Source organism: Ursus americanus, chromosome 10, assembly GCF_024610735.1.
Source record: "Ursus americanus isolate L20-20 chromosome 10, mUrsAme1.1.p, whole genome shotgun sequence".
Classification (NCBI taxonomy): Eukaryota; Metazoa; Chordata; class Mammalia; order Carnivora; family Ursidae; genus Ursus; species Ursus americanus.
In genome coordinates this window covers 12,202,618-12,226,265 of record NC_142136.1, presented here as the reverse complement: position 1 = coordinate 12,226,265, position 23,648 = coordinate 12,202,618, and the positions used below count along the sequence as shown (strand labels likewise).

The following is a 23,648-nucleotide window of genomic DNA, read 5'->3' as shown; positions in this document are numbered from 1 at the left end:
CAGGGGACTCTACAGATGGGATTAAGTTAAAGACCGTGAGATGGGGAGTTTATCCTGGATTATCTGGTGGCCCCAGTGTAATCACATGGGTCCTTAAAAGAGTCAAAGGAGAAGATGTGAAGAAGGAAGCAGAGGTTGGAGTGATGGTGATTTCCAGAAGGCCAACATGAGCCAAGCAATGTGGCAGCCTCTAGAAGCTGGAAAAGACAAGGAACTGGATTCTCCCCCACAGCCTCCAGAAGGAACACAGCCCTGCCGACACCTGGATTTTAGCTCAGGGAGACCCATGCAGACTTCTGACCCCCAGAACTGCGAGATAATACATTTGTGTCATTTTAAGCTGCGAAGTTTGTGGTAGCATACGAGAGCGGCGACAGGAAATAAACAACTCGCCTCAAGCTCTGTACAGGTAGGTCTTTACCGCTAAATCACTCACTGTTCGTACAGAACTCAGACTCAAACCTCCAGCAACTTTAATTTACCCGCAAAATGCTCTTTTTTTTGTAACTTTTTCCCTTAGCTACATTTTCTACCTGGGGGTTCAGGAACCCAATCCCATGCCCTTTAAATGGGATCTGGCGGAATTTTTCCTTGCTCTGCTAACTTCTGCAGGTTACTGTCTGTGGTGAGCTGTCTGTAAAGTGACGATGCTGCCTTCTAGGGCCGCTCCAAGGAATGAGGTGGTCTGAAAATGGTTTCATCAACCAGGAGGAAAATGAGTTAAGTTGATCAACCGTGGATTCTTTTAGGTGGAAAGGCATGGGCCGTGGGGAGCAGAAGGTTGAGCCTCCACATGGGGACACTCTTCCTAATCACGTGGCGTTAAAGATTCAAAGCACTTAACCTCTGGCCCCCCCGTTCCTTCATCTAGAGATGCTGACACCATCTTTGCAAGTCAGTTAAGAAGATCAGATCTACAGGAATGAAATGAACTTTGCTCTTCGCTGCATCCCATGAAGACAGCTGGGTAGTGCAGACGGATGTGTGGAACGGGTTGATTTAAGATGAAAATATGGGCAAGAACTTGCAATGAGGGAACCCTGGCGGGGCTGAGAGGGGCCGTCAAAGAAAGAGGTAGTCCCCTCCAGGGTTGCTCACATTGACCAAAAGAACAAGGTCCTTATGATATCGTCCTGGGAAACCAGGCCACAGGGATTAGCAGGCTATGGACAGAGGAAAGCCAATCTTCTTAAATACACGCCGCAGGGGCGAGCACTGCTTTTCAAGTAAGCTGCTTTTTGAATAGGCAGCACTCCAGTGTGCTGCATGCATGCGGCCGTTGGGGTTGGACGGCCGCGTTTAATTCCTCACTGCAGTGGTTCTCAAAGTGTGGCCTCTGGACCAGCAGCAGCCGCAACGGCACCAGGGAACCCATCAGAAATGCACACTCAGGTCCATCCCACACCTACCAAATCAGAAACTCCCCGTGTAAGGCCCGGCCATCTGCATGTGATCAAGCCCACTGGGGGCTGATGCCCTTCAGCCTGGGAGCCCCTCATTGCCCCAGAGTGACGCTGGGGAGCAGTCAAGGAAGGGTGCACCCTAAGTGGCGGCTCCAGGCCAGGCGATCAGCTCCCCTGATGTGATTCTGGCTCCGTTCATGGCTCATTGGGATGACTGTGACAAGCAGATGCCTTGTCTCAACCTTCCCCGTCTCCCGTGAACCCCAGCGGACCTCAGCTTCCCTGATGGAGACATTCAGGCTGGCTGTCAAACCTGCCTGGCTCTCTGCTACCTGTAAGGTCAGACCTGCCGCTCAGCACAGCATAACAAGCCCTCCAGGATCTGACTGCCATCCTCCTCCAACCCGGCGGTCAAGCTGCACGACTTCCAGTTCTCTGTCCACACCAGGCTCCTCAGGGCATCCCAGCACCATTAGGGCAGTTAGTGCCTCTCCTCTCCCTTGGCCTCCCAGATACTTCTCCTCCTTTTAGATTTCTCTCTTTTTAAAAAAAAAAAAGATTTTACTTATTTATTTGAGAAAGAGTGAGAGCACAAGCAGGGGGGAGGGGTAGAGGGAGAAGCAGACTCTCCACTGAGCATGGAGCCCTATGCGGAGCTGGATCCCATGACCTGAGATGAAGGCTTAACTGACTGAGCCACGCAGGCATCCCCTTTTAGATTTCTTTAGTCTTTTTATAACCGGACTGACAGAGCACCACTGTTCTGACTTCTGAACCAATATCACAGAGCCTCACATATCATGGGATTCCCCCCCCCCTTTTTCAGTGAGGAAATCAAGTGTGTGTCACTGCAAAAAGAGCCCGACAGGATATGCACCCCGCGTAACTGCGGCTGACCTGAGGCGAGGTGACAGGAGGCATGGGGGGGGGGCAGGAAGGGGCTGAGTGCCTTGTGTGGCACACTTGGTTTGATTGCTTTTTTCCAAAAATCGATCAACTTTGATTAAGAAGTGAGAAGCACTCTTCTTTTCTTAAATGGGCTAGTCCCGGACAGTTGTCAGGTTAGCTTTAGGACAACTGTTGTGCCTGTCATCCAGGCCCTTGTTTCTGGAGTGGTCCTTCTTGAGGCTGTTTCTTGCCTGACTTGATTGTTATTTTTCTTACTTGGCTCCTTCACTACATTTCCCGCCCTCAGGGCCGCTGCTGGTCCATCTGGCACTTCTGTGCACATGAGAGGACTGTGATCATTTAAGCCGGATGCTGCCCCGGGGTACATGGCTTGGCTGGTGGACAGAGGCTCGGATCCAACAAGAAAGGGTGTCCCTGGGTGGATGCATTGCTTGGCAATGGAGCACGGGCCACATTCCAGCCCCACGGGCCCTCACGCAGGGTACCGCCCACACGTCTATGGCCAGGGCCCTGCCGATACTTCTATTTTTTTTTTTTTTTAATAGAAATAGCCTCTTTTCCACAAATACTGCCTTCCCCACTAAGGGGCAATCTATTTTTCTTTTGATCCATCAGCAAACAGCTACATCACCACAACACACTGATGAATGGTCTTCAGAATGCCAGTTTAACCAAGTTACCCCTGCGGAAAGCAAACGAGTTATCGGTCCTTTGAGAACTAGGAACGTCAACTAAACCCTAATTACATGAAGCTACCTTAGCAATACAGGGAACCCAGGGCTAATGGGACCGTATAGGTCTTATTAAGTGACTTTGGCATGGTGCCGCCGCGGGGACGAGCGCAGTCTGGGGGCGCTGGCGACCATGTATCCGTACAGGCCACACAGGCCAGGCACAGGCCCAGCTGGTGAGAAGACAGACACAGAGTATAAAACCGCTTAGCGGCATCCGGCTCCTCAGCAACAGGGGTCTCACAACTGTGTCACCCCTTGCTGTGGGACAGGGACTGCTGGGAGCTGGCTCCCGTGGCCGGTCTGCCTTTGCCCTCTGAGTGAGTGACATCCAGCCTCGTGTCTTGAACCGTCCAGCAGCCAGGCCTCACCCTTGTGTTGTCCTGTGTGGGGCGGACAGCCAGGCCCCCGCCACCTCCTCCCTCCGCCTGGGGACCCCGCCGTCAGGACTGAGGGATGCAGCTCCGGGGCTGTGCCTTAGCTTGCTGGGGCCGCCCCAACAATGCACTACAAATGGAGTAGCCTAAAACAGTGGAGACGGGGCATCCCACAGTCAGGAGGCAGGGAGTCCTAGACCAACGTGCCAGCTGGGTGGGCTTCTTCTGAGGCTGAGAGGAGAATCTGTTTCAGCCTCTCCCCAGCTTTTGGGGATCACTGACCATCTGACACGTTCTCTGGCTTGTGATAGCATTACCCAGACCTCTGTTTCCATCCTCATACGGACTTCTCCCTGCGTTTGTGCCTGCGTCCAAATGTCCCCTTGGTATAAGGATACCAGTCATATTGGATTGGGGGCTCCCCTACTCCAGGATGACCTCATCTGAACTAATTACATCTGTGAAGGCCCTATCTCCAAATAAGATCACATTCCGAGGTACCAGAGGTTAGGACTTCAGCCTATGAATTTGGGGCTGAGGGGGATACAATTAAACCCATAACCGTCACAGAGCATTTGTGGTGCCTGACCTGTTGCTGTAGGTTACAGATAGCCTCCTATCTTTTAAAAAGATTTCTACTTGTGACTGTCTAAAATCATAGGCTTCAGAGGCCCACAGTGGCCGCCTCTGATGGTTTACTAACCCGTGACTTTCAGCATCTTGTTTCCAGAACCACAAACGTAAATCACTGAGGGCCTTTCCCATTCTCCTTCAGAAAGAAATGATCTCTCCAGGCCCCAGGAGCCACCTGCCTTTGGAAAGGCTCAGAAATTGTTTACTTCTCAATGCAGGGAAAGTGCAGCCAGGCCAGAGGGTGCCACCGAGTTAATATGTAGTAAGCTGTTAAGTAAAACAGAAAGGGGCCAGGGCCAGGCCTAAGGTTTGCCTCAGGCGTGGGCAGGATCGGTCACTCAGGTGAGAGAATTTCCTGGGTGTCAGGAAGGCAACCTTTGCTCTCCCAATTAGATCCTTTATCTACACGGGGGGGGGGGGGGGGTAGGGGTTGGGGGTGGGGTGGGGGGTGTTCTTTTCTTCTGAACTTAGAGCGAGGCTTGCTTTAAGCTCTCCCCTGCTGAGAGTCAGCAAGTGGGTCTATTCTCAAGCTAGCGATAAGACAGACCTACCCTGCCCCCAGCAGGCTCTAGGAAGAAGCAAGGGGGGGAAAGCACAGGGAACAGCAGACTGCGCATGCCCAACAGGCAACAGACCCAAGTCCATAGCCAGCCCCGGAATACTGCATGTCGTCATAGGCGAGAACAACGCCAAAGCCACCCAAGTGTCACCAAATCAAAAGGAACCAGCCTTCTGGTCTTTGGGGGGTTTGTTTTGGAGGCCATCAAGTTAGAGATCCTAAGTTCTATTATTTATTTATTTGAGACCCTACATTTTGGACATAAAGATTTTTTTTGGCTCTTAGATGTTAGATCATGACTGGAAAAAAATGCTTATGATCACAGTAGGTGTGGGGTTAGGCTACAAAGTGATCTACAGCACATTTCCACCCCCCCCCACAGTTGATATTAAGGCCGTACGTGGCTTCTTCCTATCATGAGAATATCTCTAAGAAATTTCTGGAATGGTAAAATATGTGTATTTTGAAGATTTATTTATTTATTAGAGAGAGAGATGAGTGAGGGGAGAGGCAGAGGGAGGGAGAGAGAGACACAGACTCCCTGCTGAATGCAGAGCCTGAAGTGGGGCTCGATCTCATGACCCTGAGATCATGACCTGAGCTGAAATCAAGAGTCAGACGCTTAACTAACTGAGCCACCCAGGCGCCCCAATAGGTTGCTGTTTAGTACTGACTAGCGCTATACCCCAAAATCCATCCGTCTCGCTGGGGAAGATACTAGTCATTCCACGTAGCACCTCAGCTACATGCAAGCCACAGTGGCGTCCTCTTCACACAGTAAGAATACTTCCTGCCCGAAGTCATATATAAGTGACATACATCTTTCAGAAGAACATTTTCTATTACCACGTGTACTGGGTTGAAGAGTGTCCCCCAAAACTCATGTCCTTCCTAGAATCTCAGACTGTGATCTTTGAAAACGGGATCTTTGCAGATGTAATGAGTTGGGATGAGGTCAAGTTGGAGAAGAGTGGGTCCCTAACCCCACATGCCTGGTGTTCTTAAGAGAAGACAGGCGTGTGAAGACAGAGCTGCACAGAGGGGAAGTGGTGTGAAGACACTTGGGGGGAAATGACCATGTGATGATGAAGAGAGAGACTGGAGTGACCCATCTCTAAGCCAAAGAACACCTAGGACTGCCGGCCACACCAAAGCTAAGAGAAAGGCAAGGAGCAGATTTTCTACAGCCTTCAAGAGTGCATGGCCCTGCAGACACCTTGATTTTGGACTTCCAGCCTCCAGAACTGTGGGACTGCATTTCTGCTGTTTTCAACAATCCACTTTGTGATACTTTTGTTACGGCAGCCACAGGAAACTCATACATCACGTGAGCTGACGTGTTTTGATGAACAGGGGAAAAGGTTTCTTCTTCCAAGAATGTCTCAAATGTACTTTCTGATATGTCCTGCTAGAGCTTACAATAAAATCTTGCCTCTTGAGGCAGGCCATAGAAGTTTCAAATGCTTAGTCTGTGAGCTTTCAATGGGTCTTCCTATGTGAGTACATTTAGTGAATTTTCCAGTCTTAAGTCTGATTCTTGAACCCAATTTTCCTTGGGGTACATGCTTAGTTTCACACATCCCCACACAACAACTGGATGGCTCTACACGCTCTCCAATGACAGGCTCCTTTCAGGAGCCCCAAGGGAGGCCCTGGCTGGTGTCCAGTTTCAGAGGAACTAGGACTTCCTCCTTCTCCAGAAAGCTTGTGGAAGATGCTATCCCTTCCCTTTGTGGCCACTTCCTAGCTGAGACTGTCCTTGAATTCCGCGCTGCCTGTAGATGGTAGCTGCACTTGTTCAGGGGCCCAGTGTGGCCCGTCAGCCCCAGCCCCCTTCACAGCAGCCCCATGGGATGACCCCACCATCCAGGTTCCTCCGTGATACATTCCCAGTCTCTGAAACCAAGAGACAAAGTTACAAAACAGAGGTTCCCGGGGTTCTTTATGTTGCAACCCCAGGATTCTGAGTCATTGGTTCTCATTCATTTGCAGATAATACGGCTCTTATTCTTTCACTATCATCACGGAAGAATGCGGAATGTTCCTCAGAGTGCACCTTTGTTTTTATGTCCTTCATCAGCTCCCCTGGGACACCTTCTCACTTTCTCTCCTGCCAGGGACAGGATCGAGATGCAGTTGTGTCCGAGAGTTGCCGCAGCCCAGAGGGGTGTGAGCGCAGCTGGGTGGTCCCTGCCCCCTGGTCCCACCCTGGCTCCTGCTGTGTGCAGCTCTACCCTGGAGAACAGACGGTTGTCCCTGTCACTCATGAACTAGACGGGTGAGGGATCCCTCACGCGTTCCCTGTTCTTCAGTAACTCAAAGGGCAGCAGGAAAAACATTAATCAAAAAATCCAAATAAATCAAACCTGGAATAATTTCACCCAAGACATTTTGTACAGGTGTGAAGGACTAGGTAAAAATTCAGCATGAGGATGGCGAATCCTCCAGCTTTGACAAGACACCATTAGCTGCCGCTTTCACTGGCCTCATGACACTCTGTTTACCTCGACTATCCCTCAGTGTGGAAAAATGTTGTTTATGTGTTCCTGCCCCCTGAGGATGTGAGTTTTCCAAGACGGATGGTAAAAAATACCTGCGCCAATCAGTGATTTACGTTCACCACCGCTCCCCTCCTCCCACTCCCCACCTCCAGCAGCCATAGCTAGACCACATGGATTGATCACTCCTGCACTTTCCTACCCTACATTCCTGGCCTGCACAAGCTAATTTTCAAATTCTAGCTATGAATTTACTGCAAAGTTGGTCGTCATGTTGCACTAGGTCTTACTGCCATGATCCCATCTGGGGGGCACAGATGCGGGCATGGGTGTGGGTCAAGAAAAACAGAGCCTGTCATTTAGAGTCATTTAGAGCAGTGGTTCTCCATGTGGGGTCTCAGGACCAGCAGCAGGAGGACCTGGGAACTTGTGTAGTTGCCGATCCTTGAGCGCTAACCCCAGACCCACTGAAGCAGAGCCTCGAGGGGTGGGGCCAGGCATCATGTTGGAATCAGCCCTCACTCTGGTGATCCTGATGGACACCAAAGACTGGAGACCACTGACCTACAGTCATGTCAGCCTGAAAGAACCCCAGGTCAGAGTTCTCTCTTCCTGCTGAGGGGCCCACGATTCCCCCAAGGGTCACATGCCCAAGGGCCCCTTGGGGAGCAACTCCAGCTTCTAGCTGGACGCTTACAGTCTAAAGCAGGTTGTCAGCCTCCCTGGAACTTCAGCACTGTGCTTTGGTTTACCCACGAACTTCTAGAAAGAAGAATGTGGAAGAACTTTGAAGTGACCAGGTTTGTGGCACCTTCAAAACCAGTCCATCATTTTATGCTCAGGCAGGAAGCCAACTGGAAAAACTCATCAGAAGCCCACAAGGCCAGCGGGAGGCTGAGAGGTGGGGGGACAGGAATATAATCAACCACCCTTCATTAAGTGCATGAATTCCTCAAAACAGCCTGGAGGCTCTGGCAGAGGGAGGCAGTAGCTTCCTTCATAGAACCCAAAGCCTCTCATTTTCAAAGTCAAATATGGGAAGTAATTTGTCAGAGCAGCAACTTTAGCGTGGACTCTGGCTTGGCTCTGGGTAAGGGAGGGAAATGGGGTGAAGGGAGAAAGTGGATATTTGAAATCTTCAGCAAAAGCATCCCTAGCCCCAGAAAAGGCTCACCTGAGAGGTTCTCTGCCATTCGGAAACCTAACTCCACAAGACAGCTCTTGGGAAGGCAGCCTCCTCTCCATCCCGGACTCTGATAAGCACACCCAGACTTTAAAGCCAGAGTAGGCGAACGATGGCTCATGGGCCAAATCCAGCTCACCGCCTGCTTTTCTATGGCTCACGAGCTAAGAATGGTTTCTATGTTTTTCAATGATTGAAGAACAATTTTTGAAAACTATGTTGTGACACATGAAAATTACATTACATTCTAATTTCCGTGCCCATAAATAAAGTTTTATTGGAACACGACTCTGCCCATTGGTTTATGTATTTGGCACAAGGACAGAATTGAATGTTGCCACAGAGACTATGCTACCTCCTAAAGCTGGAAATATTTACTATCTGGCCCTTTATAGGAAAAGCTTGCCAGCCCCTCTTTAAAGCAAAGGGTTTGCAGTTCATGATTCTAACTGGACACCACAGCCAGGTTTAGCTATGCATCCAAATGCCCAAAGCAACTTTTCATCCAGTTTATTCTTGTGGATTCTTGTTGCTGTGTGACTGAGTCTAAAAAATGGTATAATTCCGACTCTCACTGCATCCCTCATTTTGCTACTCTATCCCAACTTCTGCTCCCATTCCCAGGGCCAGTAAAAGAACCTGGTGTGAAAATTAGTTCTAGTTTCACATGGGACAAAAATCAGCTGGAAGCATTCATGTCTCTAAGACCCGTTGCCTGGCTTCCTTTCCCCCTGACGTGCTCACCGAGCATCCCAGGTGCCCCTCTTCAGTTATGAGGGTATCGGAAGCAATCTGGGCACCATCTGAGCGCCAGAGATCCGTTCTCAAGAGAAGTTACTGTTATCTTTTATTTAAAAATCCTTTTAAAAATCATTTGTTCTTTTTACTACCTAAACTTAGAAATTGAAACTAGGACTGGAATAAATATGAAAGTCGTGTGTGGATATATTGCTACTCACATGCTATGCCAATCTCAGTTGAAAAAAAAAAAAAGCCACCACTGAAGGACCGATTTGCAAACTGGAAACAATCAGTTCATTTAGGACTACACTTCAGAAGCTGCATTCATTCACCAATAATCAGGCTGTTGACAGCTAGCCCGACTGGAAATATTTTAGGAAAGTCCAAACTTAGCACAGATGCTATTCAGGTAATTGCTACCTGAAAATCGAATAACTACTCAGAGCACCTCCCAGAGAAGTCACACAGAGTGACAAGCAAATGATATGTGAGGCAAGGATGCAGAACTCCAGCCCAGGAGTTTGTCTGCCGCAAAGCACACACTGCTCACGGCCTCCATCTCCAAGGGAGGCTGTAGCATCTTTCTGGAAAAGGCACAGGTGGCCACAGCTCGAAGTCCCAAGTGTGAACCATGACACCTTGCAGTACAGACAGACATTTGAGCTTGTCACAGGGGGCACACCAGGTTCTACACCCATACACACCCTGATACAACCACAAAGGTTGTTACCGACACTTCTAAAGGCTGAGGAAGTCGAAGCCCAAAGAGTTTAATTTACTGATGCAAAATCATAGAGGCAGCATGTGGTAGATGGGAACAGAACTGCAAGCAGGTCAAAGTCAGACCTGGTTCTCTCAGCCATGGGGCCACATTGTACCTGCCTTTGCTCATGACTTTGGGGGAGCCACTTGACATGCCTTCCACATCTTTCAGGGAGAAGGTGCCTGGGATGATCTCTGGTGTCTCTGGGCTCTTGTCTCTGCTTCTGCCTTCATTCCTCAGCGGTCTATTCTGAAGCAGGCAGGATGAAGTTATTTCCTAGATGCTCTGCTGACACTCCATGCCTGTCCAGCTACTCTCCTTGAGTGCCTTCTCTTGAAGCTTGAGGACAGTGGCAGGATGCTAAGAAGGGCCACCAAAGGCCTCCAATTCCCCTGGGGGGCAGGCAGGGCTCCCACCCGAGCTGCGGGGTCACCTGGCCCACCACGGCAAGGGAGGTGCCAAGGCAGCCACTAAGCGCCCCCCGGTTGGGTGGAGGTTCTGGAGCCCTGCCATCACGTGCGCGACCCTGTCCGGTTTCAAGCCCATTCCCAGCCCACAGGCGGGGAACACGAGGACCTAGGATTCCCAACAGGAGGCCAGGTCAAGGTTATGGCATCGATTCCTGCCACCAATGAGTCTGGGCGCCTCGGGATCGCCGCCTCCGCGCACAGACCGAGATCGGCCCAGCGACTTCCCCGGAGTCCGACTTCTCCTGAGCCCCGGTCCCTTCCCGCCCGGGGAACGCATGCCCGTCCGCGGCTCCAGCCTTCCCGACTCCGCGGGCCGCCGACGACAGCGGGGACCAGCGTCGCAGTCTGGTCGAGCCCCGCGGCTCCCCCTCTGCAGTGGCCCCAGCGCGGAGCCTCCCCCCGCCCCGCCCCCCCCCCCCCCCCCGCACCAGCGCGGCCGCACGACCTACCCATGGTGGCGGCTCCGAGGGCTCCCGGGAACTGGCGAGCGGGGAGTCCAGGAGAGGGACCTTTTTTTTAAGGTGTTGCTCTTATAAGTTTGTTTCCAGGCCCTGCCCAGCCACCTGTGCAGCTGGAGGTGTGCAGGCGGGGCGGCCGAGCTCCACCCTCGGAGGCGGGGGCCCAGCAGGGAGCAGAGGTGAGCGCCCCTTGAGCCCCAGCTGGGGGAGAGCCGTCCGGGGCCAGCCCCGGGTCTCCCCTGTCCCGCCCAGGTCCTTGGGGTCGGGCACAGCGCCGGTGACAGGAGCAGCGCCCAAGACCTGGGCCCCGACGTGAGCGCCCACCTGGCCGCTGGGGGGGCTCGTTAAAATGCAGGTTCCCCAGCCTCACCCAGGATTGGCTGGCTCGGTAGGTCTGGGTGCGGCCCGAGAATCCGCATTTCTAACCAGTTCTAAGGCGCTGCTGCTGCTGCTGCTCCAGGGACCCTGTTTGGAAACCACTGGGCTGGGAAACACCAGTTCTGTGTGAGGAAGTAAAACTGGGTAAAACGCTGGTCTGCTGTAAGTGCGCACGCGCGTGGGGCTTTACCTGGGGTGTGAACCGGCCAGAGCATTTCTGGAAGACTCTACCTCACCTTTCCTTGAGAATAACGAGAACAAAAATAATACAGCCATTATCTCCCGATCATTTTTCAAGGGGAGCTGGGGCTGTGCTTTGCAGATACTGCGAGGGAGCATTACGATGGAAGATGAAGGGAGTTTCTATTTTTTAAAATCGTGGTAAAGGACACGTAAAATGCACATCGTCGCCGGTAAGTGTACAGTGAATGGCACTGGGTGCCTTCCCGTGACCGTGCGGCGGCCACAGCTCTGTGCCCGCAGAACGCTTCCTCCCTGCCACCCCCCCCCCCAATTCTACTTCCCGTCCCACCAATTTTAGGGCTCTAAATACCTCGGGTAGGTGCAATCACGGCGTGCTTCTGTCTCTTGTTCTGACGTCTGCGAGATCCATCCATGTTGGCGCCCCTGTCAGAACGTCTTTCCCCTGGAAGGCGGATTGATACTCGGTTGTGTCTGCGCCACATCTTGGTTACGCATTCCTCTGTCTCTCTGGTCTGTTGAATCTTAGCCAGGCCCCCCCACCCCGGCCACACTGGCTGGAAGACTGGTGTGCGGGGAGAAACCCTCTAGCCAGGCATTGCTTCCCCAGAGGCAGCTGGACGCCACCCTTCTCGGGCTTTCTTCCCCGGGCTGGAGGAGAAGTCTCTTCAGGTGATGGCTAAATGGATACACACCGGGCAGCCGGTGATGTTACCTGGAGGCCTGGGGGCCGCAGGTAAAGGGACTGCATCAAGGAGAGCAGTGCAGCCTGGACTGAGGGGAGAACGCCCGCTCCCCGAGAGTCCCGAGCACCTTCATAGTTGTTACCCGGCCACCTGAGAAGCCACGGGTGGAAAGGTGAAGCCACGGGTGGAAAGGTGAAGCTTGTGATTGTTTTGACCACAGTTTTCTCTGCGGGGTGGTATTTCTGTTGAGCTCGTGAAACCTGGAATCCTGAGCCACTGTAAGCCACTCCTGTTCTAGGCTTGTGGTTCTCAAAGTGGGGTCCCCGGAGCAGCGGCATCAACATCACCTAGAACTTGTAACAAACCCAAATTCTCCGGCCCCATCCCTGATCTACTGAATCAGGAACGCTGGATGTGCAGGGTAGGTGACTTTTAGTAGCTGGCAAATGCTCTTTCTTCCACCTGTGTATTGAATCCTTCATTCGGCCATTGTTTATTTATCACCACTAAGTTCAAACTGCTGTGGTAGCCACAGGCACGGGGCCAACAGCCCTCGCTCATAGAGCGAGAGTTCTTTGTCTTCTCGGGGTGGTGTGAAGGGGCAAGTTACTCAAGATGGAGAAGCATGAATGAACGGCAAAAACTGAGGGGGAACAAGAGACAAACTACTGATCCTGAGTAGATCAGCAAATCCCTAGCGTCCACTAGAATTTCTGGGATGGGGTGGACTTGGAGGCCAGGCGTTTCTCACCTGACACTCGTTGGCATTAGTGTATTTAAGGGAATTTAACTGCCTTGGGAGCCTCCCTGACCTCCACCCTGTCTCAAGAGACAGCAACACTGCAACCGCCTCTCTCTATCTCTCTCTTCCCCTCAGCCCTCCATGGGTTGGCTTCCCAAGGTTGCCATAACACATTACCATGCATTCGATAAATAGTAGATTTATTCTCTCACAGTTCTGAGGCAAAGGGGTCTGAGATCTAGGTGTTGACAGTGTGCTCCCTCCAAAGGCGCTTGGGGAGGACTTGTCCTCGCCTCTTCCAGCTTCTGGTGGCTCCAGGTGTTCATTAGCTCATGGAGGTATCGCTCCAGTCTCTGGCTCTGGCTTCACATGGCCGCATCCTCTGAGTCCTCTCTCCTCTTTTCTCATTAGGGTACTTGTCACAGGATTCAGGGCCCACCCTAAAGCAAGATGATCTCATCTCAAGGTTCTTTATTCCATCTGCAAAGATCTTTTTTCCAAACAGGGTCCATTCATAGGTTCTAGGTGGACATATGTCTGGGGGGAAGGGAGCACCATTGAACCCACAACATTCCCCCAGAGCCTCCATGTCTAGACTTGGAATATGCAGATTGGCAAACTGGTCCTGGAGAAGCAGAACTGTGGTTTGGCCTCAGAGGACAGGCCTTATGCAAACTTCTGGGGAGAAGTGAAGGTTAGCAGTAAGAATGAGATCAGCACAAGATGGGGGCAGGGACAGTCATCCACACCAAGACCCTTCCTTATTTTCTACTTACCAAAGCACTTAAATGGTACAAAGTTCTGTAGTATTCTATTCTAGTAAGAATGCTGCCTTGAAAAGGCAGCTTGTGAACCTTATGGAGTAATAAAGTGTCATTTTCTCCAGCTCTGTCCCCCAGATTGCTTGGCTGTAAAGAAACCTTTTGATTCTGTCTCAGAGGTAAATTAGGTGGATGTTTTCTTATCTCTCAAGCATCTAGAACGGAGGTGGAGATGCTGATTGTTAAGGGTCAGACTTTAGGAATAAACAACAAAAGTGGGTTCCATGGCCATCCATCGAGAAGACAGATTGTGAGAAATGACAAGAGGCAGGGGAAGGAGGGATCTGAAGTATAAACATAGGCAAAAAGCCATTTGGACCACAGGTGCCTAGAGAACAGAGCCAGCAACTGGCTCAAACTCATTCCGAGAGGCTTGTCTGGAGTCCCCACCTGCGCCATTTCTGCCAGAGAAGAGCACGCTACACCTGGTTCTGAGCACCTCGTCCTCTGCCACGCACCTATCAGGCAACATGGGGAATACATACAAATATAAGAAGATGATTTCCTCTTCTTGAACATGCCTTTCTTTCTTCGAATGTTCCAAAACAGCTTTAGCTGTATGTATTTATATCTGGTCAAACTCTTTCCTAAAGTGAAGGAATGACGGACCCACGATTCCGGGTATGGGCGCCTTGGTTGTGAGGGCATAGCCTGGAGAGCTGGTAGAGAAGGCATTGCAAGAACAAGCTTTCGATGACATCCTAGTGCGGGGTCTGGAGGTGGGCTCGTGTTGTAATTAGAAAGAAAGGCCTAGACAACAACACAGAATGTTCTCTGAGTGTTTTCCAGGGGTCAGGGAGTGGTATCCTCCCATGGTTTCAAAAGCCTCAAAACTGATTTGAGAGGGTTGCTGGTTCAATAGCATCACCCCTGTGACCTTGAGCAAGTCACCTTCCCTTGCTGGGTTTTATTTTCCTCTTGTCAGAGAGAGTTTTCTCCTCTAAAACTGGGTTCATTTTCTTCACCAAGGTTCTTCCAGTAGAGGTTGATTGTGGTATTGGGTTTATTGTGAGGAAGAGAGATTATTGTCACTGTTGGAAGGTAGTTATTTATGATCTGAACTATTACCACAAATGCTCGTGCTGCCTTCTTGTCATCTGTGTCCCCTGCTACAAGCACAGTGTTGTACGCTTAGGATATTCTCAACAAATCTGCGATGTGACCAACAGACTCATTCTTACAATGATGTGGATCAATCTCTTACCATGTTAAAAAAATATATATGAGTATATTTTTAAAATGTGTGTGTGTATATGTAGTTTATAAGATGTATCCACTCTAATACAAATTTTTCTCTTTGATAAAAACCTTACAAGATGATCTTCAATAACAGTCATAACACCAGCAGTCTATGATACTTGCATGTAAGGGTGGGGATGGTCACAGGCCCCTGGGTTAGATGCCACCTAGGTTGCTGAGACTCCCTAGAATCTTGGGATACCACTGGGGAGGAGGTGAGGGTGAGGGCCCAGCATCTCTAGGTTGACTGAGTGCTGGAGGGAATTAAAATAGTTCACGAATTCCTCAACATGGTACATGGAGAGATTCTAGTCTCGGTGGTCATGTTACTCTTTTTTTTTGGTAACGGTTTTACTGAGATTTAATTCACACACCGGGGCGCCTGCGTGCTTCAGTCAGTTAAGCGTCTGCCTTCGGCTCAGGTCATGATCCCAGGGTCCTGGGACTGAGTTCCGCATCGGGCTCCCTGCTCAGTGGGGACAACCCTCTCCCTCTACCTCCCTTCCCCCAACTTGTGCATGCACTCTCTCTCTTTCTCGCAAATAAATAAATAAAATCTTTTAAGAAAATTCACATACCATATAATTCACACATTTAAAGTGTATAATTCAATAGCTTTTAGTATATTCACAAAGCTGGGCAGCCATCACCACACTACATTTTAGAACATTTTCATCGTCCCTGAAAGGAAACCCAGTACCCCATGAACAGTCACCCTCCTCCCCCAGTCCTAGACAGCCACTACTCTGCTTTCTCTTTCTACAGATTTGCCTACTTTGGACATTTCATATAAATGGAATCATACAACATGTGGTCCTTTGTGTCTGACTTCTTTCACTCAGCATCATGTCCTCAAGATTCATCCATGTTCAGCGCGTGCCAAATGTACTTCATTGTACGGACAGACCACTTCTGTTTATCCGCTCATCACTCGATGGGCATTTGGGTTCTTTCTTTCTTCCTTTCCTTTCCTTTCCTTTCCTTTCCTTTCCTTTCCTTTCCTTTCCTTTCCTTTTGGGTTCTTTCCACTTTTTTGCAATTATGAATTTTTTGCCGCTATGAAAATGTGTGTATGAATTTTTGTGTGGACCTATATTTTCATTTCTTTTTGGTACATACCTCAGAGTGGAATTGCTGGGTCATACAATAACTATATTCAATCATTTTAAGGAATCATCCCACTGTTTTCCAAAACAGCTGCACCATTTTACAACCCACCACTGGTATTTTAAGGCTCAAATCTCTCCACATCATCACCAACACTGGTGATTACCTGTCTTTTGGATTATATCCATCCTAGTGGGTATGAAATGATGTTTACTTATTTTTAATATTTTAAAATATATTTATGTATATTTTCATGTATTTACATAAAAATTTTAAACATATTTAATATACTTTAATGTTAATGAAAGCATTGGAAATGTTTCTTCAACCTGTTTTCTTTAGAGCAAAGCAGGCACCTTCATTTCCCCAAATTGTAGTGAGTGTGGACATCTGTGTTGGCAGTTACTGGGTTATATCCTTACCTGGGGGTGGCGTGGGGGGTGGGTATTGGTTAGAGAATGTGAAGAAGAGGGAGAAAGTGGTCATGGGGGTGGAGAAGGCAGTGTTCGGATTTACAGATGATGAAGGATAAAGAATGAACAGATCGTTATATTTGAACAAAAGGTCCATTTTAGGATAATCCATGATATGTTGATTCTCTAAGAACCGCCTGCTCTTTTTATTTTCCTCCCACAAATACCTCCTGTTCCTTAACTGTTGCAGTCTTCATATTCTCTCTCTCCCTCAAAAGCTACTCTCAGGAAGGAACCTGGTAACTTACCCACACCATGAAATCAATGCCTGATAAGCCTTACTGTTACTTTTTCTTGGAATATCTGCGTTTGAACAGAGTGGGGGGAAACCACCTATTTAAACAAAACAAAGGAAACTCAAACTGTGAAATCGAGAGAAGGGAAGAAGTTTTCAGAAGTAGGAGTTCCTTCCCAGCACGTAGGAGATGACAGCACATAGGCCTCCTCCTATGCATGACACCAGCTTGCCCCATGACATTGGGTGGAGTGGCCAAGGTGTGGCCCAAGTCCTAGTTTCTCCTTAACTTCCTCTTTCATCCTCACCACATAGCCTGCTTTACCAGCTGCCGAGTAGAAAGTTATAGGACATAGGGACGCAGGCATAGCCTGGGAAGATGAGCATGTACAATCCAAAACTGGTCCACTCAGGTAGCCCAGCAAAGACAGAAAAGGCGGGGACTCACCTAGGGATGCTGAACAGTCTGATCTCTGTCACAACCCAAGGAGCACACAACCGTCTTCCTTCAAACTAAGAAGGAAACCAACAACAAAAAAAATCAAATTATTTTTGATATAATAACATATCACTTTTTGGGGGGCTGGAATAAAGGCCATCAAATGATTCTTTACCTCCATATATGGCGAGGCTAAATGACATAATTCAATAACATATTTGTCATTCTCAAATAAAGTTTATCTTCCTTAGGCACTTAGAAGAGAGCAGAAAAGCATTCCATGTGCCCAGCAGTAGATGCTGGAAGCTTTTCATTATCTGATATGTCACTACTTCAGAAAGTGTTCAAAAGATGTATTCTAGAAAGATTTCTTCCAATTAACTAATATAAAATCCCTGGGACATATCAAAATAAAAAAAAGGAAGCAGAGATACTTTTAATTCTCCAGTACTCTCTTCATTATTTTTTTTTTTAAGATTTTATTTATTTGACAGAGATAGAGACAGCCAGCGAGAGAGGGAACACAAGCAGGGGGAGTGGGAGAGGAAGAAGCAGGCCCATAGCCGAAGAGCCTGATGTGGGGCTTGATCCCAGATCGCCGGGATCATGCCCTGAGCCGAAGGCAGACGCTTAACCGCTGTGCCACCCAGGCGCCCCTTCATTATTTTTTTTTAAAAAGAAACTCATTAGTAGCTGCTTTCAGAAATTATCCCAAACTGCCAAGCATAAGAATTGTAATGTCTCATGCATTATTGGTATATGTGCCAATAATATTACAACTTATTTATCATCTGATATCAGAAATATGGACACAAATGCCCCATTTATTTACTTCAGGCTTAATTATACACAACCAGAATTTGTCGAAGTGCACTTATTCAATGATCTGCTTTAGTCAATTACTACACATTTAAAATACTATATAGGTGATGGAGTCTGGGAATTCATTGTGAGTAAATACATACTTTTGACACATAATTTACTCATATATAATTATTCAATTTTCTTTTCTAGAATAAAAACATATCATCCCTCCAAATGCTATGGATGGCACAGATTTTAAAAATTTGGGTATTTCCATAACACATCACTTAATTTATCTTTCAAACTTCCTATCATTCAAATCTATATTACTAGCAAAAAAAGAGAGGAGAGATCATACACTGAGGCAGTGTATTAGTTTCTTGTTGCTGCTGTGACAAATTACCACAAACTTAGGACTTAAAACAACACAAACTTAGGGGCGCCTGGGTGGCTCAGTCGGTTAAGTGGCCAACTCTTGATTTCAGCTCAGGTCATGACCTCAGGGTTGTGAGATCGAGCCCTGTGTCAGGCTCCGTGCTGGGTGGAGCGTCTACTTGAGATTCTCTCCCTCTCGCTCTGGCCCCCCAACCCTGCTCTCTCTCTCTCTCAAATAAATAGATTTAAAAAAAAGAAAACCCACGAACTTATTATAGTTCCAGAGGTCAGAAATCCAAAAAGGGTTGTCCTATGAGACTAAAATCCAGGTGCTGGCAAAGCTGAGTTCTTTCTGAAGGCTCTAGAATAGAATCTGTTTCCTTGGGGCACCTGGGTGGCTCAGTCGTTAAGCATCTGCCTTCGACTCAGGGCGTGATCCCGGGGTCCTGGGATCGAGCCCTGCATCAGGCTCCTCTGCTGTGAGCCTGCTTCTTCTTCTCCCACTCCCCCTGCTTGTGTTCCCTCTCTTGCTGGCTGTCTCTCTCTCTCTCTGTCAAATAAATAAATAAATAAATAAATAAATAAATAAATAAATAAATAAATAAATAAAATCTTAAAAAAAAAAAGTTTCCTCCCCCTTCCCAGCTTCTAGGCATTACCTGCATTCCTGTATGGGGCCCCTCCTCTATCCTCAAAGCCAGCAGCACGGCACCTTCAGCTCTTTTTCACCTCTCCTTCTTTCATCATATGTCCTTCTCTGACTCCGGCCCTCCTGCCTTCCTTTTATAAAGACCCTTGTGAATGCACTGGGCCAACCTGGATAATCCAGGACAATCTCCCCATCTCAAGATCCTTAACTTAATCACACCTGCAAAATCCTTTCTGCCATTCAAGATAATATATTCACTGAGATTCTGGGGATTTGGACATGGACATCTCTGTGCAGGTGGATGGCATTTTGCTGTCCACCATGCGCAGGAAGAAGGCTAGAATATCACCTTATACCATGGTGACTGAGAAGCCCAGATCGTTTCTTAATATTAGTTAAAGGGGGTAACACATTGAACTGAATCCTGCTCGCATGAGCTAATGTTTTCTTAGAAGGAATCAGTACAGCAAACAAGATAAAGAAGCGTATTTGGATAGCATTAAATCCATTCTGCAAATTCATAATTAATGCATGAAACAAAAGAAAAAGCAAGCGAGTATATAAAAAATCCTGAGCATTGACTGTCCGGTATGTATAAAAGTCCTAAATGTATATAAGCCTTCAAATGGGGAGAACCAATGCACTTCATTAACCTCCTTTGTGTGGTTAGAAAGAGTATGAAATCTCACTAGCAAAGAAGTAAGGGGGAAACTGGAGAATATTTAAATAGTATGATATGGATATTTAGAAATGAGATCCTTTGTTATTTAGAGTCAATACCTAGCCACCCAACAAACCACTTGGGACTGTTAAGAAATTAACAGCCAATAAGGATGAGCAAGCAAAGGATATTGCATCTTGTCTTGAAACATCTCCCCAGGATGTTTATTACAAAGGGAAAAATTGTCACTTCATCATGGATAAACACAACAGATACCACCTTGATCGAGAGATCAAGGTCAAGATCACCAAGGATAAGACACGTCAACTTCATGTACCCCGGATACAATGCACTGAGAAGGGCACAACATCACTTCTGTAGATTTCTTGCCAAAAATACATAACTTTATCATGAGAAAACATCAGACAAACCCAAACTGAGCAAAATGCTACACAATAACTGACCTGAATGCTTAAAAAATGTGAAGTTTGTGAAAAACAAGGAAGATGGAGGAACTGTCGCAGATCGGAGGAGACTGAAGACATATGACAACTAAATGCAATGTGGGATCCTGGAAAAGAAAAAAAGGGTGCTAGTGGAAAAAAATCAGAGAAAATCAAATTAGGTCAAAAAAAGGTCTGTAAAAAATTCTCTCATATAGAAAGAATAATTTTATATTGGATATAAAATTATACAAGCTTATATGGCATAATTTGTGTGCCATCAACATAAAATTTAACTCGGCATTTGTAAATGATTTCAATAAATAAAATGTATACCCAAATATTTCATCTGTGTGATTGAAATTTATATTACAAATGTATATAAAATTTATTGGCAAGTAATTGGTGAGACTATGATCTCATTGCTTGTTTTGCCATGTAGGATAGATAACCCCCAAGATACGTGAGATTGTTAGCAGTGTACTTCAAGATAGGAAACCAGTGCCCATAGTTGCTATAGATTCAAGTACAATAATTAAAATACTGCAGGAGGTATGTGACAAATCTCTGTCCAACCTCTTTTGGTAATATTATTTGTTAGTTTTAATTTGAAATTAAGTTTTAGAAATTAAAAAAAATCAAAACCCACCCAACAGTACAGAACAGCTTACAAGGCGAAGTCTGCTGCTCCTAACCCCAGTCCAGTCCCCAGACTCTTCTTCATTGTGTTACAAAATACAAAACATAAAATTTACCATCTTAATCATTTTTAAGTGTACAGTGCAGTAGTGTTAACTATATGCACCTTGTTGTTCACAGATCTTCAGAACTTTTCCACCTTGTAAAGCTGAAATGCTACACTCATTGCACAACTCTCCTTTTCCCTGTCCCCAGCCCCTGGTAACCCTCATTCTATTCTGCTTCCTGTTTCTATGGGTCTGATCACACTATGCACTTCAAATAAGTGGATTCATATAATATTTGTCTTTCTGTGCCTTGCTTATTTCACTCAGTATAACATCAAGTTTCATCCATGGTTCATGACAGGACTTGAGTCTTCTTAAGGCTGAATAATATTCTGTTGCTTGGACGTAACAAATTTTCTTTCTTCATTCATCCGTCAATGGACATTCAGGTTACTTCCACTTCTTAGTTATCGTGAATAATGCTGTAATGAACACAGGTGTGCAAATACATGGTTTCCAATTCCTTTGGAACTATACCCGGAAGTGGGAATGCTGGATTATATGGTAATTCTATTTTTAACTTTTTGAAGAACCTCCGTGTTGTTTTCCATGCATCCCAGACTTTGGTTCAATAACAGTTTTACTGAGATGTAATATACATACCATCCAATTCTAAAGGGTGCATGTCATTGGTTTTTAGCATATTCGGAGTTGTGCAACTATTACCACAATCTTAGAACATTTTCATCAGCCCCAAAAGAAATCCTGTACGTAGGAGCAGTCATTCTTCGATTCTCCTATCCTTCCGCCAGCCCTAAGCAACCACCAGTCCACTTTCTGTTGCTATGAATTTGCTTATTCTGGACATTCCATCTAAACAGAATCATGCAAGGTGTGGGCCTTTGTAACTGGCTTCTTTCACAGTAGTCACTTGTAGTCATTTATGTTTTCGTTTTTTGGGAAATTAACTTCCATAATTCTAAATAAAATGATTATATGTCCATTTCGTGATGTATTGACTCTAAATTATATTTATAGACTCCCCAGCATGAAAAATGAGAATTTAGCTCATTTATAACACTCCTCTTATCATAGCTCCCTCCTCCTCCTCTTCTCAATTTCAGATAGCTTTAAAAACTTTCTCTTGTCTTTAATTGGTTACCTTAACATCTTTAAATGAATCTGTAATTATGTATTTGTCTTAGATAGTATTTCCTTACTTACAGGATAGAATATTAGGCCTTTGTACTCCTTTCTCTCTTTTTAAAGAAGATTTTATTTATTTATTTGAGAGAGAGAGCTTGAGCAGGGGAGGAGCAGAGGGGAAGGGGGAGGGAAGAGCAGAGGGGGATGGAGAGGGAGAGGGAGAAACAGACTCCCCACTGAGCAAGAAGCCCCACATGGGGCCTCCATCCCAGGACCCCGAGATCATGACTTCAGCCCAAACCAAGAGTCGGATGGACGCTTAACCGACTGACCCACCCGGGCGCACGCTCCTTCCTTCCTTCCTTCCTTCCTTCCTTCCTTCCTTCCTTCCTTCCTTCCTTCCTTCCTCCCTTCCCTTCCCTTCCCTTCCCTTCCCTTCCCTTCCCTTCCCTTCCCTTCCCTTCCCTTCCCTTCCCTTCCCTTCCTTCCCTTCCTTCCCTTCCTTCCCTTCCCTTTCTCCTTTCCTGATCTCTCCTCTTTCCTCTCCCAAGATCCGACTGCTGTGATTTGACTATGTAGTCCAGCCTGATGACATATACATTCTGTTCTGTAATAGTCTTCTGTGAATGGCCTACAGGTTGTTGATTATATGAATAAAAAATCAATAAACAGCATTACCCTGTTAAAATCATACACGTTCACTGCAGAGACAAATAATAGAATCTGATTCCATCTTCTTGGTAGGTTTTCTGATTCCATTCACTCAGTGGTTCCAGGGTTCCACTCCTGTGTCAGGCCAAGGAGAACGTTCCAAATGTCAATGTCAAATGGATTTCTTTTTGGGATGCCTGGGTGGCTCAGTCGGTTAAGCACCTGCCTTCGGCTCAGGTCATGATCCCAGGGTCCTGGAATGAGTCCTGCATCATTGGGCTCCTTGCTCAGTGGGGAGCCTGCTTCTCCCTCTGCCTGCTGCTCCCCCTGCTTCTACGCGCTCTCTCTCTGATAAATAAATAAATAAATAAGTAAGTAAGTAAATAAATAAATAAATAAATAAAATATTTTTAAAAATGTTCAAATGGATTTCTTTCCTAATGCTCCATCTATTGTTCCATTTGAGGAACATTTAGTTTGCTTTACATAACTGTTGTATTGCTTTTAAAAAAATTGCATTTATTTTTTTCTGACTGACAGAATAAATATACACCTTCACCTTATTCTGAAATCCAACCTTTCAATCATGTTCTCTATTACATGGAAAGAACTTTCTTCTAGAAGACTCATTCTTACAGCTTGTTCCCCTCAAGGTTGATCGCTCCATGGGCCTGGGGCACAACCATTATCCTGGGACTTCGTTTTAGTGCTCAGACTTCTGTTATTGGACCCCAGGACAGACCGACTGATGTCCTTTCTCCCTCCCTCCTTCCTTTGCTCTTTCCTTTGCAGCACATCATCAGAAAGAGTGCTTGGCAAATACATTTTTTTGTGTGCCGAAAATACCTTTATTTTGTTCTTACATCTGAATAAAATTCTCTGTTGGAACTGAATTCCTCTCAGAATTACGAAGACATTGCCCCTCGTCTCCTGGCATCAGTGCTCCTGGAGAGTTTGATTTTTTGTTTTACCACTGGAGGCCTTTTTTTCCCCTGTCTGGAAACTTTAGTTTTTTTTACTCTGCTCATGAGAATGTATAAAGATGTGGGTATTTTATCTTTCCTTTTCTGGAGTGTTTTTAATTGGAAGCCATCTTGAGCTTTGGCAAACTTTCTTCTACTTTGTCTTACATGATATCCTCTCCTCCATTTGTTTGGTTCTCCTTTGCTCAAACTGTTAGTCGGATG

General features: G+C 46.9%; 1 protein-coding gene across 2 annotated transcripts in view; it reads right to left on the bottom strand.

Annotated features, from left to right (window-relative positions):
• Window positions 1–12,063, bottom strand: part of SLC15A1 (solute carrier family 15 member 1) — a 48,988-nt gene extending 36,925 nt beyond the window's left edge. The window contains exon 1 of one of the 2 annotated variants that reach the window (XM_087865035.1): window positions 11,657–12,063. In XM_087865035.1, coding sequence (XP_087721161.1) covers window positions 11,657–11,789 — 133 coding nt within the window. In that variant the 5' untranslated portion in view covers window positions 11,790–12,063. Of the gene's footprint in view, window positions 1–10,716; window positions 10,961–11,656 lie in introns of those variants that run through there. The other variant, XM_045811062.2, reaches the window with a different exon arrangement.
• Window positions 12,064–23,648: the final 11,585 nt, after the last annotated feature.